The sequence below is a fragment of the Brienomyrus brachyistius genome, chromosome 11 (genome assembly GCF_023856365.1).
Source record: "Brienomyrus brachyistius isolate T26 chromosome 11, BBRACH_0.4, whole genome shotgun sequence".
Classification (NCBI taxonomy): Eukaryota; Metazoa; Chordata; class Actinopteri; order Osteoglossiformes; family Mormyridae; genus Brienomyrus; species Brienomyrus brachyistius.
The window spans coordinates 26,195,950-26,211,216 of NC_064543.1; the positions used below are offsets into that span (position 1 = coordinate 26,195,950).

The 15,267-nt window shown below is 43.7% G+C and overlaps 1 protein-coding gene across 2 annotated transcripts in view; it reads left to right on the top strand.

The window, feature by feature from the left end:
- LOC125751898 (DENN domain-containing protein 2B-like) overlaps positions 1-15,267 on the top strand; it is a 58,919-nt gene that overhangs the window by 12,950 nt on the left and 30,702 nt on the right. For both annotated transcript variants that reach the window (XM_049031307.1, XM_049031305.1), the window contains exons 2-4: positions 7,866-7,970; positions 11,787-13,022; positions 14,665-14,810. In XM_049031307.1, coding sequence (XP_048887264.1) covers positions 7,897-7,970; positions 11,787-13,022; positions 14,665-14,810 — 1,456 coding nt within the window. In that variant the 5' untranslated portion in view covers positions 7,866-7,896. The remainder of the gene's footprint in view (positions 1-7,865; positions 7,971-11,786; positions 13,023-14,664; positions 14,811-15,267) is intronic.

Below are 15,267 nucleotides of genomic sequence, written 5' to 3' on the forward strand. Positions count from 1 at the left end.
AATTTAAGATGCACAGTGGATTTTGCTGTTAATTAATTGACGTGACAAGTGAGTAATTTTTATGGATGTTTAAATTATGCCACTCAGTCTAGAGACTATTGTAGAAATAAACTAGGATTCCACCAGCGGCCCTGTGACTCCGGTGATGTCCGACAATAACCTTTATAGAGCGAAGCATTATTCAGTTTGTTAGTTCGATGAAACGTTCATAGTGTTGAAATTTTGTATTTCATATAACCTAGTATTTTTAATCAGTGCTTATGTGTATGTTATAAAGCTGACCACTATATGGAAAAAGTTCACGAAACCTTTTTCAACTCCTGTTTTCACCGCTCAGCCGATGTAAACTCTCCTTCCTGAATTTTCTGAAAAGATTGTCTATTGTACTGATGAACAATGTCCTTTACACTATTTCTGACTGGCTTGAGTTCACAGAGCAAACCAATGAAGGCAGTTGTTTTCCTAGGTATCGTGTAAGGGTGGGATGGTACCATTCATTTCTCAGCCTCATTAAATACAGCCTCCATTCAAATTTGAAATAAATATTTCTCAGAAGAGTTGTTTTTGGTTTTATGCTGGATATTTTTCAGTGGATACGGCTTTGGCATGATTGGTGTTTTATCACTTATTTTAGACAACTTTTTCTGTAAAAGGGTCACTTGTACTGATGCAGCACAAGCAAATCACTCTCCAATTGCTGAATGGACATCACATTTGCCTGATCTTCACAGTGCATTTACCAGTCTCACTGGACCCTGGACGGGGCGTTACTGAAATGTACAGCAGCACATTGTCACTTGTGTGCTCCAGAGGTTTTATGGCATTTACCGTTGGATATGTTATCCCGCCATTGAGGGTAAATGATCCATTTGGTACATGACTGTACTGCGCAGCTGCAGCCCTCCATGTTGCATGCCTGTACTGCGCAGCTGCAGCCCTCCATGTTGCATGCGTGTATTTGTTCCCTTTCGATGTGATGTTTCACAGTCGTACCAGATCGTTAAAGATGCTCTGGAAGCCCCTTGCTGCCTTCTGATCTCTGGGCAAATTACAGATCTGTAGGACTTATCTAGAGCTCATCATAGCCAGTGAGTCACTGAGGCCGCCTTCTCCTCAGGGATGTGAGTCAGACAGGAATTGTTCTCCAAGACCACCTTTAGATAATCGAAGAACTGTTTTGGTCCTGTCCATTACAGGGTCACAGTGAGTCGGGAACTTGTCCTACTCTGGTGTGGCCGCTGGTCCATTGTAGGGGACATGCCACACAGAGACAAACACAGACCCCTTGGTATGGGCAGAGCTGCCAAAATGTGATTCTGAAAAGGGTCAAAAACACTTGAAACATGTTAAGGCTGTGGAAAGAATACTTTTGCCATGTCACCACATAATGGAATTCCCCATTAAAGTGGATCTTGACCACAGAATTTATAACTAGAAGTCAGCTAATGTATGGTGCCTGGTAAGGAAACTTTTTGCAGTGTGGTGAGATGCGATTACCTGGCCTGGAAAGTTTACTCAGATATGCCGGTTATGTCCCAGACCACTGTGTTCCTTTAGAAAACATAGGTTCTTTGCCAGCCTCGGTTCCTTTGTTCTTTGTTCCTTTTCCATAAAAATCTCAAACTGTGTAGTTGAAGCACTGGCTTGATCAAGTAAGTGAAGCGAGTGCAGTATTAGCAGTAAACTGTTGGTACCTGGTAGTAAGTGAGCAGCTGTGCTGAGCTGTGACAGTCAGGACACTTCATTCCTTGCACGGGAATATAGGCTCTTGCAGGATACACCTTCAGGGACGCACTGCACCCCCTGTTTTTGTGCTCTGTCATTCTTCCCTGAGGCCTCTTTCGTGTCAGTGCTACAGCTGAAGCAGAAGTTGGCAGGAAACAACTTTGCTGGTTGTGCATTTCACCACACATTTGGGAAATAGGCTAATGAATGAAAAATGATGAAGTTATATTCAAATAGGAACTTTATTAGTGCCAAGAGAGTCTGTTTCTCACAATGTAAACGCAGCATACTTGGATAATGATGGCATGTGTCGTGTACATGTACTGTAGACTGTGTCCACATGTCTCCATGTGGAAGCTTTTATGAGAACCACATGATGTTCGTCTTGTAGGGCAGGTCCTCCATCCCTGCACCATGTTATTTACATTGCAATTGAATTCCAGGCTCACGTTCTGGCCTTTCCCATGTTAGATTATTAGAGTGCATGTGTTGGTGCTCTTTTGTGAATTGACAGGACTGTTTAGTTATGTCTCCTGCTCATTTATAAGGTCTGGAAAGTGTTGAGGATTTGTTGGGTCTCACACTGTCTTCTCTTCCTTGACTCTTGGCTGTAAGGAAGCACTATGTTGGTTTTTAAAATGTAAAGGCCGCGGCTCACCAGAAAACCAGAGCACCCAACTGTCAAGACATCTGTGTGCGGGACAGACAGCAGAATTTCAGCAGAGAGTCTGTGGCAGCACTTGATATGCACAATGATGCTGAACGTGTTCTCCTCATGAGCGTGGCTGATTGAAGCCCATCATGGTGTTACAGGGAACATTTTTTTTAGTTTTGCGCACAGCACAGCATACCCTCTATGAATATTTTATTGTTAACAGGAACCCTGTGTAACCACCTTGGGGATGAAGTTTCGGGTGAATTTTACAGAGAGTTAAATAAATTGACATTACTTTCACTGGAGAATTTGCTCGCTTTATGCAGTCTTGCATTCACACATTGCATTAATTTTCCAAATATGGGGCATGTTAGACTGTAGAGCAGTCCTGCTGTATTCACCTCCCGGTGAATATTGAGATGGTCAATCATAGTTCGGAATGAAGGGGTCCTCAGTGCCTCTTTATCGCTGTTTACATTCCAGGTCATGTCAGACCCAGGTTGACACTGAAGGTTTTCTCCTGGTGATAATTAAGCTATATTTTAACCACTGCCCTTGTCACCCAAGGACATCACAGACAAAGACCCCTTCATTCTTACTCTTATTACATAGGCACATATGCTGGCCAGTATTACAATGATCTTCCCACTCTTTACCCAGTGAGGGGTTGCAGGGAAGATGAAGAAGAACAGCAATAACATTAATGATTAAAATAAGGAAGTAAACAAGCTGCCTGAGAAATCACTGTCACTGTCTCCCACTCTCATAAAAGGAGAGATTATTATCTGATATAACCTTCAAGTTGGGTGATGAAAGATCAAGAAATGTAATGAAATATAATGTGATGTACGCAACGGAAAACAGCCAGAGACAGAAGCAAAGGCACTTTCATGACAGTGTTCATAAGCCTCTGAGTCACATCAACAGAACTCTCCGAATTTAAGCCCTAGCTGGTTTTCCAGCTCCGCTGCTTGGAGACACTCCAGGACCTTTCATGTATCTAATGCTGTCAGAAAATGCCGTTCGTATTTGGGAACTGACACTGCCATGTGTGTGATTAACAGGAAAACCCAACTCCTATTTCTAGGCACCGTACTTACCAAACGGCAAGAGTTTTTTGTGAAAATGAAGAACTTTAAATGTCAAAATGCTGAAGTTATTTTTACTGTTTTACTGTAGCTCTACATCTGAGTAACACAAAGCTTGACTGTGTCAATCAGAGCTGCTGAAGGCTTTTGCCAAAGGCCACCCTCTAAGTGGGGGACACTATTACAGAACTCGATTCTGTTCTGTTGCAATAGCTGCATTAATTTTGTAATTATAAAGATCAATCAAGCTACAGAATTTCTTGTCCCTGCTATGTAAATTGTGTAAGAGTCCCAGGTAGACTCATTTCAGACCATGTCAATACTCCCCTTTGTCTGATGGACTGAACTCAGCACCCAGCCAGAGTAAAGAGGCAGCCCAGCACCTTAGATCATGGGGGTTTCTCTGCTCAGCTTCTGTACTGAGCCATCTAGCTACTGCTGGCAGACTGAACCGAAACTAAGATCACATTCCACTCAGCGCTATGCTCATTACATGTAATTGGAATCCTCTGAGTGTTGAAAGATTTTTTTCCCCTTTCCAAAGATTTATGAGGCTGCTTTCAACTTTTTTGTTAAAATAACATCAATCTGCTGCATTACCCTTTGTGTGGTAATTCATCAGGTATGAAAGGACAATCAGTAGAATGTGAGAACCAAGCCTCTCACCCATGCCGATTTATATGTATATATGTAATCTCCAAATTTCTAATACTTTTTCAAATTCATAATTTTAGCAGTTTGGCTTGCAGATTTGATTTTGACTTTCAGATTGATCTGATTAAAGCAAAAGCAGGTGCTTGATGGTTAATTTCTATATCCAAGTATTATTACAAAAATAAATCTTGAGATAAATCCCCCATGAGACTGAAAAGCATACTTACTTAAGTCTATTTACTTATGAGCAGAGAAACATCTTTGTGAGACAGAAAAGTGTTGCCAAAAGATATGAAATATAGTCATTTGTTTTGTTTGCAGAACACTGGATGCAGTTTAGCTATTTAATATGACAATGAGGCTATTAGGAGCTTGATCTTTGGCTTTAAGTAGTCAGACTGAGACTCCAGAGAGACGGGACAAATACTTAGGCCAATGCCTTACAGATTGTCTCTGACTTACGCCTGGGTTAATCAGAACAGGAAAATCGCTGACTTGTAGGTGTGAGAATGAGATTCAGAGAAGTGTGTGAGACTGGGATGGTCATGTTTGTTGCCATTCAGTTACATACTTTCCCATGGCAACTATCGTACAGTGTACAACATGCCCTTGGTAGCATAGCACTGTGGGGTGGATGCATGGCTGAAATTTATTTTCATGTGCATTTGCTTAATTAGTTTTTTAAAACTTCCATCATATGTGTGAGCTGTCGTAAGTCGCATAGATTATAAGTGGGGGACAGTCAGTACTTGCTCTTATCGACGTCCTTATAAGTACTTGTCACTTGCGTTACACAATCTACTTGTACTGGCTGCCAAATAAATAAAAACATAAATAGATGCTAAGGAAACTGGCAGGTAGGATATTTGACGAAGTTGGAGGTCTGTGTTGTAGCGGTTCACCGAAACAGGAAATTGCTGACAGATGGAATGTGGTTTCCCTCCCTGTGTCTCTGTAGAGATCAGTCTCAGCACTTGTTCAGCCACCATAGACAATTTCCTGTAAACAAGGAGCCTTTTGGCTCTGCCACCCCCTCCAATTGTGACCCTATGGATTCATGCTGACCTCCATGCAAAGCAGGAGAGATCTTCAATATAAAGAGAAATAAAATTAAATAAATGATGGCAAAAGAATCTCCGCCTGACAAGCATCTTAAGACCCTTTGGCTCAATGGTAGCAAAGAAACTAAAGAAACACATGAGAAAGAGGGGGGGGTTATTTATGAAGATGTCATGATAATGGGTGGAAGTAAGGAAGGGAGGAAGGAAGGAGAGAGAATGAGTGAGAGAAAGAGAGAAACTTGAATATATCAGTTACTCTATGTTCACCTTAAAATCATAAGGCTGCATGCATGGATTTGCTGCAGTGCTGTTCTTGATTGATGTCTTTTTCCACATTAGTGACTTATCAGTATCAGAAGGGGGTGTCACCATTCTATTATCTTTCAGGGTTGTGAGTTTTAAGCACAAAGCTCTCTTCTGCATGCTATAAAAATACAGCCAGGTGTTTTCAGAGGCTTCTCATTGCGTCCATGGGAAAAAGTAGACTGTGGTGTGTGAGAGCAGAAGGCAGCTCTGTCTGTTTATGTTAGTCGTTCCGTTCAAACAGGGCTGGATGCTAGTGGCATTCCTCTCCGAAAGGCTCTCCGTGTGGCTCCCGCTCGCTGGCTCCTCACTGCACATGTGAAAGATGAACAGAGGAGGCAATGGGCAACACTGGCCTGTCTGCAGACTGACTTCTGGCCTCTGCTGTCAAACTTGTTTTAAACCCAGATGTCAAAGTGTTAGTTTTGCTAAAATTATTGAGGTAGCCACGAGATGACGTTATTTTGCAGTTAGAAAATATTACTTTAAATATTATTATCACATCTAGGGAGTCAGCCTAACGAATATTCAAAAATATTTATAAAATCGAAAGAAAAAATAAACTAAAAATCGAATGCTAAATGAGATTTATACTTTCTCTTAATATTTAATTCATTTCTAACTTCGCCTTTGATGATTTTTCGTTAATCCAGCATGTGCGATCGGAACCATTCGATGTTTGTGAGAAACAAATGACTGAGACGAACTGACCAGATCAAGAACTGACACAACATGCATCGAATCAAATAATATTTGAACAATGGATAGCGAATTGGGCGGCATGGTGGTGCAGTGGTTAGCACTGTTGCCTCACACCTCTGGGACCCGGTTTCAAGTCTCCGCCTGGGTCACATGCGTGTGGAGTTTGCATGTTCTCCCCATGTCATTGTGGGGTTTTCTTCAGGTACTCTGGTTTCCCCCCCACAATCCAAAAACATGCTGAGGCTAATTGGAGTTGCTAAATTGCCCATAGGTGTGTGTGTGAGAGTGAATGTTGTGTGAGTGTGCCCTGCGATGGGCTGGCCCCCCATCCTGGGTTGTTCCCTGCCTCGTGCCCATTGCTTCCGGGATGGGCTCCAGACCCCCCGTGACCCAGTAGGATAAGCGGTTTGGAAAATGGATGGATGGATGGATAGCGAATTTCAACTAGTAATTCTGCCAAAATGCCTGTCCTTACTTACTAAGGAGTCTAACTTGATGAGAACTTTTCAGTATATTAACTTTATTTAGCAGATACTTTGTGCAAACTGATGCTCTGATCATACATTACAAGTAAACTGTAGTAACAGACGGTTTTCATTATATAGACGCTTTAAAACAAAATTAGTTTGTTTTAAAATTTGAGCAGGTCACAGTTCATGACCAAATCCACTGACAGGTCAGTGTTATTTTGCTTGAAAACTTCGTGTTCAGTCGCAGTTTACTCACAATGTTTGGAATTCAGTGAAATCATCCCTGTGGTATCTGATACTATACACCAAATCATAGGGACTGAACATGACTTTTGTCCTGGTTGTTGTCCAGTTTTTACTAAGGTCATACAAGATAATCCATGTAGAATTTTCGTTGTTATTGTTTTTATTATTATAGTTTTTATGAATATTCTGCTGCCATTTTTAAAATAATATGATTACATTTTTGTAGTGTACAACTTTATTTTCTGGGAAAATATAATGCCCGTTTGATTGGAAGAATATGAGCAGGATTTCCGAGCTTTCTGTGTGATTTAAGCAGATATTTGGTTATGAAACTATTAAAATCTCTGTGGCATATCTGATATAGAAGGTGTCCAGCATGTATGGTGACTGGACTGCCTTTCTTGCAGAGGATTTCCTGGACTCCTCTGGATCTTCCATTTGCAGATCCATCCTTCTTAGTCAGTAAATGGTAGTGGGGGAACTTTAACAGATAAGACAGGGCATGAGGGGTGGAGTGGGGGGGGATGCCTTGGATGGGATGAGGGAGCAAATCCAGACAGTAAGGAAACTCACACGGTCACACCTGGAATTTTACGATTATGGTGCAGCCCACTAATACACCCTGCTGCCTTTACTTTACTGCTATATTTACATATTCCTGTAGGTAGGGTTTCTATGGGAAACTGCACACCTGTATGAGGAGATATGAAACCTCATATATAAGCAGATGACAAGAGGACAAGGTTAGAATTGGTAGCAGTATAGTAACTTGTAAATGTAAGTGAAACCCTAAAATTCTGGGGTAACTGGGAGTGTAGTAGCTGTGGTGAACTGTGACTGAGTCTCTCTTATGTTGTGTGCAAGTGTTAAATCTGAATCTAAGCAGGTAAATGGTTCCAATTGTTAGCTTTTAGATGAAGGCATCTTCAGTTTTCCTTTTTCCTTTTCCTTTTTCCGTCAGGTGAGTGGGACGTCGCAAGGCAGAACCAGCAATGACTGCCAACAAGAGTGCCAAGACAGCACCCCAGGATGGAGGGGGTAAAGTGCCGCGCAACATCCTGGGCAGGTGGGTACCACTGCTGCTTTGGGCTTCATAAGACCAGTGCCATGAGCGCCTTGGCCTGATGCTGGAAAACGGAAGCGATGCCTTTCAGGTTCTTTAAATGGTTTGCTCTCAAATACCAAAAACTATATGCGGTCACATTAGTGACCTTTGTTGTTGATGGGTCGAAGGCCAAGTAAACATTGACTGGAGACAAAAATAGAAAGAAATTCATCATAAAACAGCTTGATATGCTGTCTGCTGCGCTTTTTTTAGCTAACCAAACCCTGACGACAAGAAAACAACTAAATCCGGTTACTTCCATGCTATTAGCTTTGTCACATAAAGTATATTCTCATTAACCTCTGAAAGTCAGGCATCAGGCAGGTATGATTTATGAGGACAGAAGGGGACTTTTTTGTCGTTTCCTTCACTGGCGACTCTGTGCCGCAGGCCTGCTTAACTTACACTTGTTTACAGTACCAGCAGAAAAGTACAACTTTACTTCCTGTTCCTCTTGCAGCTTCTCTGAAGATGATAAAAAGCATGTTCTTATCTGTTGACTTGTAAGGATGTTTTATCAGTAGTATGTGGGCTGTTTAGTTTAGGGAAGTGTATCTAGTGTATCTGAATATTTAAATCAGGGGTGTCAAACTCCAGTCTTGGGGGGGGGGGGGCAGAGCCCTGTGTAGCTTAGTTCTTTCCCTGTTCCACCACAAATGATTCAGCTCAAGAGCTGTGTGGTAACTGGCACAAGGAGTTAAATCGGAAACCCAAAACTGTGCAGGGCTTCGGCCCTCTGGGACTGCAGTTTGACATCCCTGATTTAAATAGATTTGCCAGGGAAAAATTTAGATGAATTAATATTTAGGGTTTTTTTGGAGGTTTTTGTAAAAAAAACTTAACACATTAAATGAAAATTTGCAAAGGTATAATAATGTGAAGGGGATTTCCAGGGATGGGACCTAATTAACCTTCTGGGGCGGGCAGGATGGCGGGAGGGCGGGATGGTGGAGCGAAGGGGATGACCTGTGCCCTGTTTGATCTCAGTGACGCAGAGTGCCCGCTTATTTAGGGCTGCCAACTTTGGTCAGCTGGCTGGCACGAGATTTTCAATTCAAGGCAAGTCTGCACACACATGCACATGCATTTACATATATGTAACAATTTTATTACCTTCTAAATAGTCCGTAGGGTTTGCTAACTACCCCAGTGCTTTAGATTTATAATGGAATAATATGTATTTGCTGTAAGATTTCTTGTGTGAATGTGAGAGTTGGAAAATGTGAGTGTCACGCGGGATGCCGTTCTCGGCCGTTCTGAGTCGTTCTGGAGAGTGGTCCTGACCTGCAGCTTCATGTCTGAGCAGGGGCCTGCTACAGATTTTGAGCCTCATGAAAGCATAACATATTGGGCCCTCAACTCAGACCGATCCAATTATGTTACAAATTTTTGGGCCCCCTGTCACTCAAGGGCCCTTGGAATTGTGCTGACTTTCCTTCTGTACAGCGCCCCAATGTCTGAGCGTCAGTGGACCGCTGTGCCATTGGCTCATAATTCGTGGCTGGAGTTTCTGCTGGGCTCATTTTTTTGGCCTGTCTTGGATTGTTGGAGCCCATGGGTCCGAGTCTGGCTCAGCAGCTCGGGGGGGTCCTGCACTTGCTTGCTTTTGGCATACAGGAACTCGCACGGAATCTAACAGATTTGTTTTATGGCCGTTGGAACCATTAAGGTCAAGGCTTGTCCAGGGGGTATTTTTAAAAGTGCTCTGTTATTCTATGGCGGATTGAATTTTAATTTGGGCAACTAAAGAATGGGATGTTGGCCTGCTGGATATAAAGTACAGCCCTGGTTGTAATTAAAATAGATCCACTGGAATAGCTCATACAAGCACATTATTTTAGTACCATTGTTGAATACTGTGCTCTGTTTCTAATATGCAAAATAAAATATTTCCTTATCCTATTTTTTTTCATTTCACATTTTCGACTTGCTTGACTACTTTGGGGTCTGCTTTTGGCACAGGAATGGCGTATATAGCCTCCAGGACATTTGTTTGCCCTGGACATCAAGCCAAACCATATTATATAAGGGGGGCATTATATTTTGTTGCAGGGGTCTAAATGCTTATTGGTTTATTAGAGCTGTGGTGGGGATTGAAAATAACAGATGGGCATTTTAGCAGCACAGCACTGGGTTTGGTTCTTGGAAAGGACTACACCTGGGCTCAGGCATCAGGGTCTCCTCTGTAAGGCGCCTTACAGACTTCAAAGGTGGTTCTTCAGGGATTGTATATACTGTCACTCTACCTGGTACTTAATGAGTTAAGTAAAAATAATGTTTTCTGCTTCACCTTGGGCAATCATGTTTGGAAAATTGAATGATCCTCTTTTCAACTGACCACAATTATACAAATACATCTAGTTAACATGACGAAGTATTATTGCTGCATTGCTGCATTCAAATGCAATATCTAAGCTAAATAGGCACAAACACATCGTCTTCTGAATGTAGAGTCTCATTACTGTTATGCAAAATGTCTAAGTTGTTGAAAGTATTTGTACAACATGGAAAAATGCCTGTAATGACTTCAGCTGAAATAACAATATAGCACATAAGAGAAGGGTTAAAATCCTGAAATTCAGAATGAATGCTCTCCCATTCTTCTGAGGCAGCGGGGTGGGGGGGGGGGGGGGGGCACCGGGGCTTTATACACAGATTCCCTCCTGTGGTGCACGCATGGTTACACACACATTCATACACGCAGCCGGCCAGTGCTTTGAGGCATCCAGGTGCTGGTGTTTATCCCACCCCCATCCCACCCCCTCCAGTTTTTGCCCTTAGTCGCATCATGTGGGGGTGTGTCGTTATTTGTCTCAACCTGCACTCTGGATCATCTTGTTGGATTCTGCTTAGCTTCTGTATTGCTCTCACTATTATTGCCACAACAGTTTGCGTGCTTCAGTCTAGTATTCAGATTGAGCCTTGCAGTTCTACGGTTCCTTGGAAAAGAGTGGAAGGTGGTAACGATTCCATTCTAGGTGAGAATATCTATGTCTTTCTCTTAGGATTCAGTTTTGGTCCATGTTTTGGTCCACTACCAAGGGTAATCTGACTGTGGGGCTGCCAGTTTTGGGTTGTTGGAGTGGTAGTGGTTAAGGGCTTGAACTCCTGAAGGTTGTTTGTTTAAGTTCCTGGAGGTGACCAGACCAGAAAGCATTTCATTTCGGCAATTGTTCTGGGTAATAGTTTTAACTGCTCAACTAAATTAAAATTTGCTAAGATATTTGTCCTCAGAAGCTCCTATGAAAAGTGTCAATTGGGGTGATTCAATCTGGTGAAATGAGGGTTTTCTCTTCTTGTGTTCAGTAGTTCCATGAGTCGGGTCTCTACCCACATAATTATATTACATGGAAAAATCCAAGCATTCATTTTTACCAAAGAATTATATTTTCTTTGGCTCCGACTTTTAATTAGATTCTGCCAGTGTCAAATTGCAGAGGTACTTTTCCACGGATTGTTTTACTTTAGAGGTCAGTGTTTTCGCATTTAGTCATATCTGAGAATTAATCCATGTTATTCATGCTCTCACGCTCTTCTTTCTCTTCCCCAGTTTCCAAAAGAGGTGTGTTTTCTTCCACGTGCTCTAAGCGTTTTTGATGATCAGTTACTTGGCAGAATATCTACCTGTATTACACACCTGGGTTGTTTTTTTATTACACTCTTTTTGTTTGTGATAGGGATTTTCAGTTAATGTTGACACACGATTTCTTTTCATCTGTTTATCTGTGACTGGAGCTGGGAAATCCTTCTGCTGATCACCCCCCTGCTTTGTCCCAGGTGTCAGTCCGCATCTCCGCCCCCCATCCTCCCCGAACTGAAGGAGCCGGTTCAGCCCCGGAGTGACAGCACTGAGAGCAGCTCGCCGGGCAGCCCCCTCAAGGCGGCCGACGGCCGGGCCTCTAGCCTGCGTGCCTGGGCCGGCAAGACCATTCGCCTGCACAGCAGCTCCACCCTCAGCACTCAGGAGCAACATCTGAAGGCTAAGAGCGCCTGTGCTCCGGTGGGTGAAGGAAGCGGCGGCCAGGAGCAGAAGGACAACAAGCAGGAGGGCGGCCGGGGTGGGGCAGAGCTGAGCAGCGGCTCGGTGAGCCGCAGCAGCCTGTCTTACAGGCCGCCCTCGGCTCACGTCCACCACCAGCGCAGCCTGTCACTGGGTCGCTCTGTCACTGGCCTTCACTCTGCTGGTATTCGTAGTAAAACTGCAGTATGGGAGCATCAGGTGGTAGTGCTTCCTAGGATGAGCCTGTGCCTGGAGAAGCGGCAGCTGGGCGAGCAGGAGGGGCCGGGGGAGGCATGTCCATCCACCCTGTCCTCCTCCTGCAGCAATAAGACTTTCGACTTCAAAAGCCTGCGGAGGATGTCCACTCCCTTCTCTGGGTGCTCGTACGCAGAGACGAAGGAGGATGAGGCCGCCGCTCCGGAGCCGGGCTGCCTCAGCTACTTCGAGAAGAGGTCCAGCAAGGCTGAGGCCTCGGGGGTCCCTCTGCGCTCCCTTACCAGCCGCAGGGAGTCCTCAGCCGTGCTCAGCCGCATACAGAAGATCGAGCAGGCGCTGAAGGAGAACCCTCCAAGGGCCCCACCGCAGTACCCCAGCAGCTGCTACACCTCCGACAGGGTGCGCCATAGATCCTTCACAATAGGCGGGCCTGAGAACGCGGAAACCACACGCTTTAGCAAACGGGCTAGCGTCAGCTCGGTGACAGCAGAGCCGGACTCCGCACCTGGGCCCGACAGGCTGGCACAGCCCAAGCAAGAACCCAGCCCTGACGTGGCCCGTACTGGGGGCACTGACATGCCCTCTGCCAAGATACAGGAAAGCATGTCGGTTAACCCTGTGCCGAAACCCAAGCGCACCTTTGAGTATGAGGCTAACCGGAGTCATAGCACCATGCTATCAACCAATGGTCTGCCCCCCAGCAGCTGTGCTAAGACTCCGCCCCCTCTTTCCTCCACCCCGTCACCCTGCAGCGCTCAAGGCATAGATGGCAGCCACAACAGGAGGGCCCTAGACAGGTGAGAGCCCAGCACACAGTCCCCAGATATTAATAATTGATAATGACAGATGTTTCAGTAACTTTGTCTAGCTTTCCTTGTATGGTGCCTAATTCCTGGCAGTTTGAACATTCCCATCTCAGTTCTCACACTGGGAAATATGTGTATCTGGTTACTCACTGACTTTGCCTGTACAAGTTCGTCAGATAGATGGATCATTTATTGTGCTCAGATCTGCAAACACATCAGTCACATCTCAAGGTTGGTGGTAACTGGTCAGGTATTGGCTGTGCTGGTGTTGTGTATGACAGCAGCCTTTGTTTTTCAAGGACAGTTATACTGCAGTGTTCTTTTGTGTCTTGATTTAGCTTTATCTTCATATAGCCATCAATTGTCAGTCTCTGTTTAAATGTCATTTGAAGTTAATGACCAGTCTAAAGGGATACATTATTAAATAATGGAGAGTAATGTGGGTGATTATTGAGACTTAAAAGCATTTTGTTAAAAATAAATTAAGCACTTGTACAGTAATGATTCTCACTGGATTCTAAGTATTATGTATGGTTCCCACTCAAAGCTATAGAAAAGGAATCCTTTTACAAAGCATCAAAGAGACAAAATGTGTTAGATTTGATTGCTAAATATTTGAATGCCAAATCGTTTACAAGCTATTGAAAGTGTTCTGCTTCAATGCGGAAATGAATGACAGAGGTTTGTAGCTGTAGATCAGAAAGTGTAGCTGTTTAGCACCATTTAGGTGGTTTAGCATGAGCCCTCTTCTGCTGGAGTGAGGACATGTTCTAGATGCCTTATGCTGTCCCAGTGGTCAACCTGACCGAGTCTTTTTGGACTCATTTATGTGTCTTCCTGCACCCTCAGATGCTTTTGTAATGCACTCATCCATACATCCATCCATTTTCCAAACCGCTTATCCTATTGGGTAATGCACTCATATGACAATGAAATGCGCCAAGTTTTGCTCAGTGTAACCAAAGAGGACATTTGCTTCTAATAAAGAGAACTTAGAGCATTATTTTATATTTGCATAGTGAGATATGCAAACTTTTTATCTTGCTCTTGGCTTAATTTTTTCAGTGTCACCAAAAGCTAAAGTAACACTGTACTTGAAGCTCTCACCTATAATGTATTATAGAAACTTTCATAATGCTTTGCAAAGCATCCATAATATATTACAATGCTCAGTATAAGAATTAATAAAGCATTACAGCATCTTCTGTTGACAATCAGCGCATTATAGTGCTGATTTCAGTACTTCATAAACGACAATGAAGCTCTCATCTATAATGTGCTATGGATACCTTCATAGTACATTACTAAGATTCTTAATTATTATACTAACCATTATAATGCATTATGGATGCTTTTTAATGCACTTTGAAGGTCTCTATAATGCATTATAGATGAGAGCCTTAAGTACTAAAGAGATATTATAGGCTTCTGCAGAAGTCTGAAGTGGCTTTGACCTGCGCTGTTGGTCCCTCTTAGCAAAGAGCTAACCTTGGAGAATTTCATGAACGAAGGAGACTCTTCCAGATCTCTCTGCGCCATGGAACTTCTGGGCCCTATGCATCTTCTCAGCAGTCACTCTCTCCTCTGCTTGTTTTTATCTTGGGTGACATGGATGTGCGTCGTCGTGGCTCAGAGAGTCTTGCGAATCAGAGGACACAGGCAGCCTCCTGTCCTCATACCCCTCCTCACCCACGGAGAACGGCACCACCTGCCCGGACACCTGTAGCCGATCCGGTTTCAAGAGCGCCTCGGAGGAGAACGCCTACGAGGACATCGTAGGTCAGTAAGTCGTCTGCGGTCTAGGTGGTGATCCCCCCTGTTACAAGGCAAAGATAGTCCTTTTCTGCAGTAATACCCAGGGAAGCATTACTGTATATGGAATGATAAACACCTCGAGTGGTTCCACAGTCCCTGCAGCATTTATCATACCAGAACCATTTCTCACACAAGTGAAAATACTTAATGTTGGCAAACTCTAGGCACTTGGCTGCAGCCTGGAAGCCTGGCAGCCTGATGCCTGCCAAGTACGTTGGAATGCCTTGAATGCCAGCGCCTGGCATTTCTGTGTGTGGAGTGCATGCAGATCGCGGACTGTGTCTGACCTAAAGCCATCCTCACCATCTCATGTTTTCGTCTAATCAAAATCACACACAACTTCTTTACACTGTTTGCTGTGCGATTCATCGATTCAGCAGAGAATGTCAACATGAAAGTTTCAGGCTGCCTAATGTTTGCT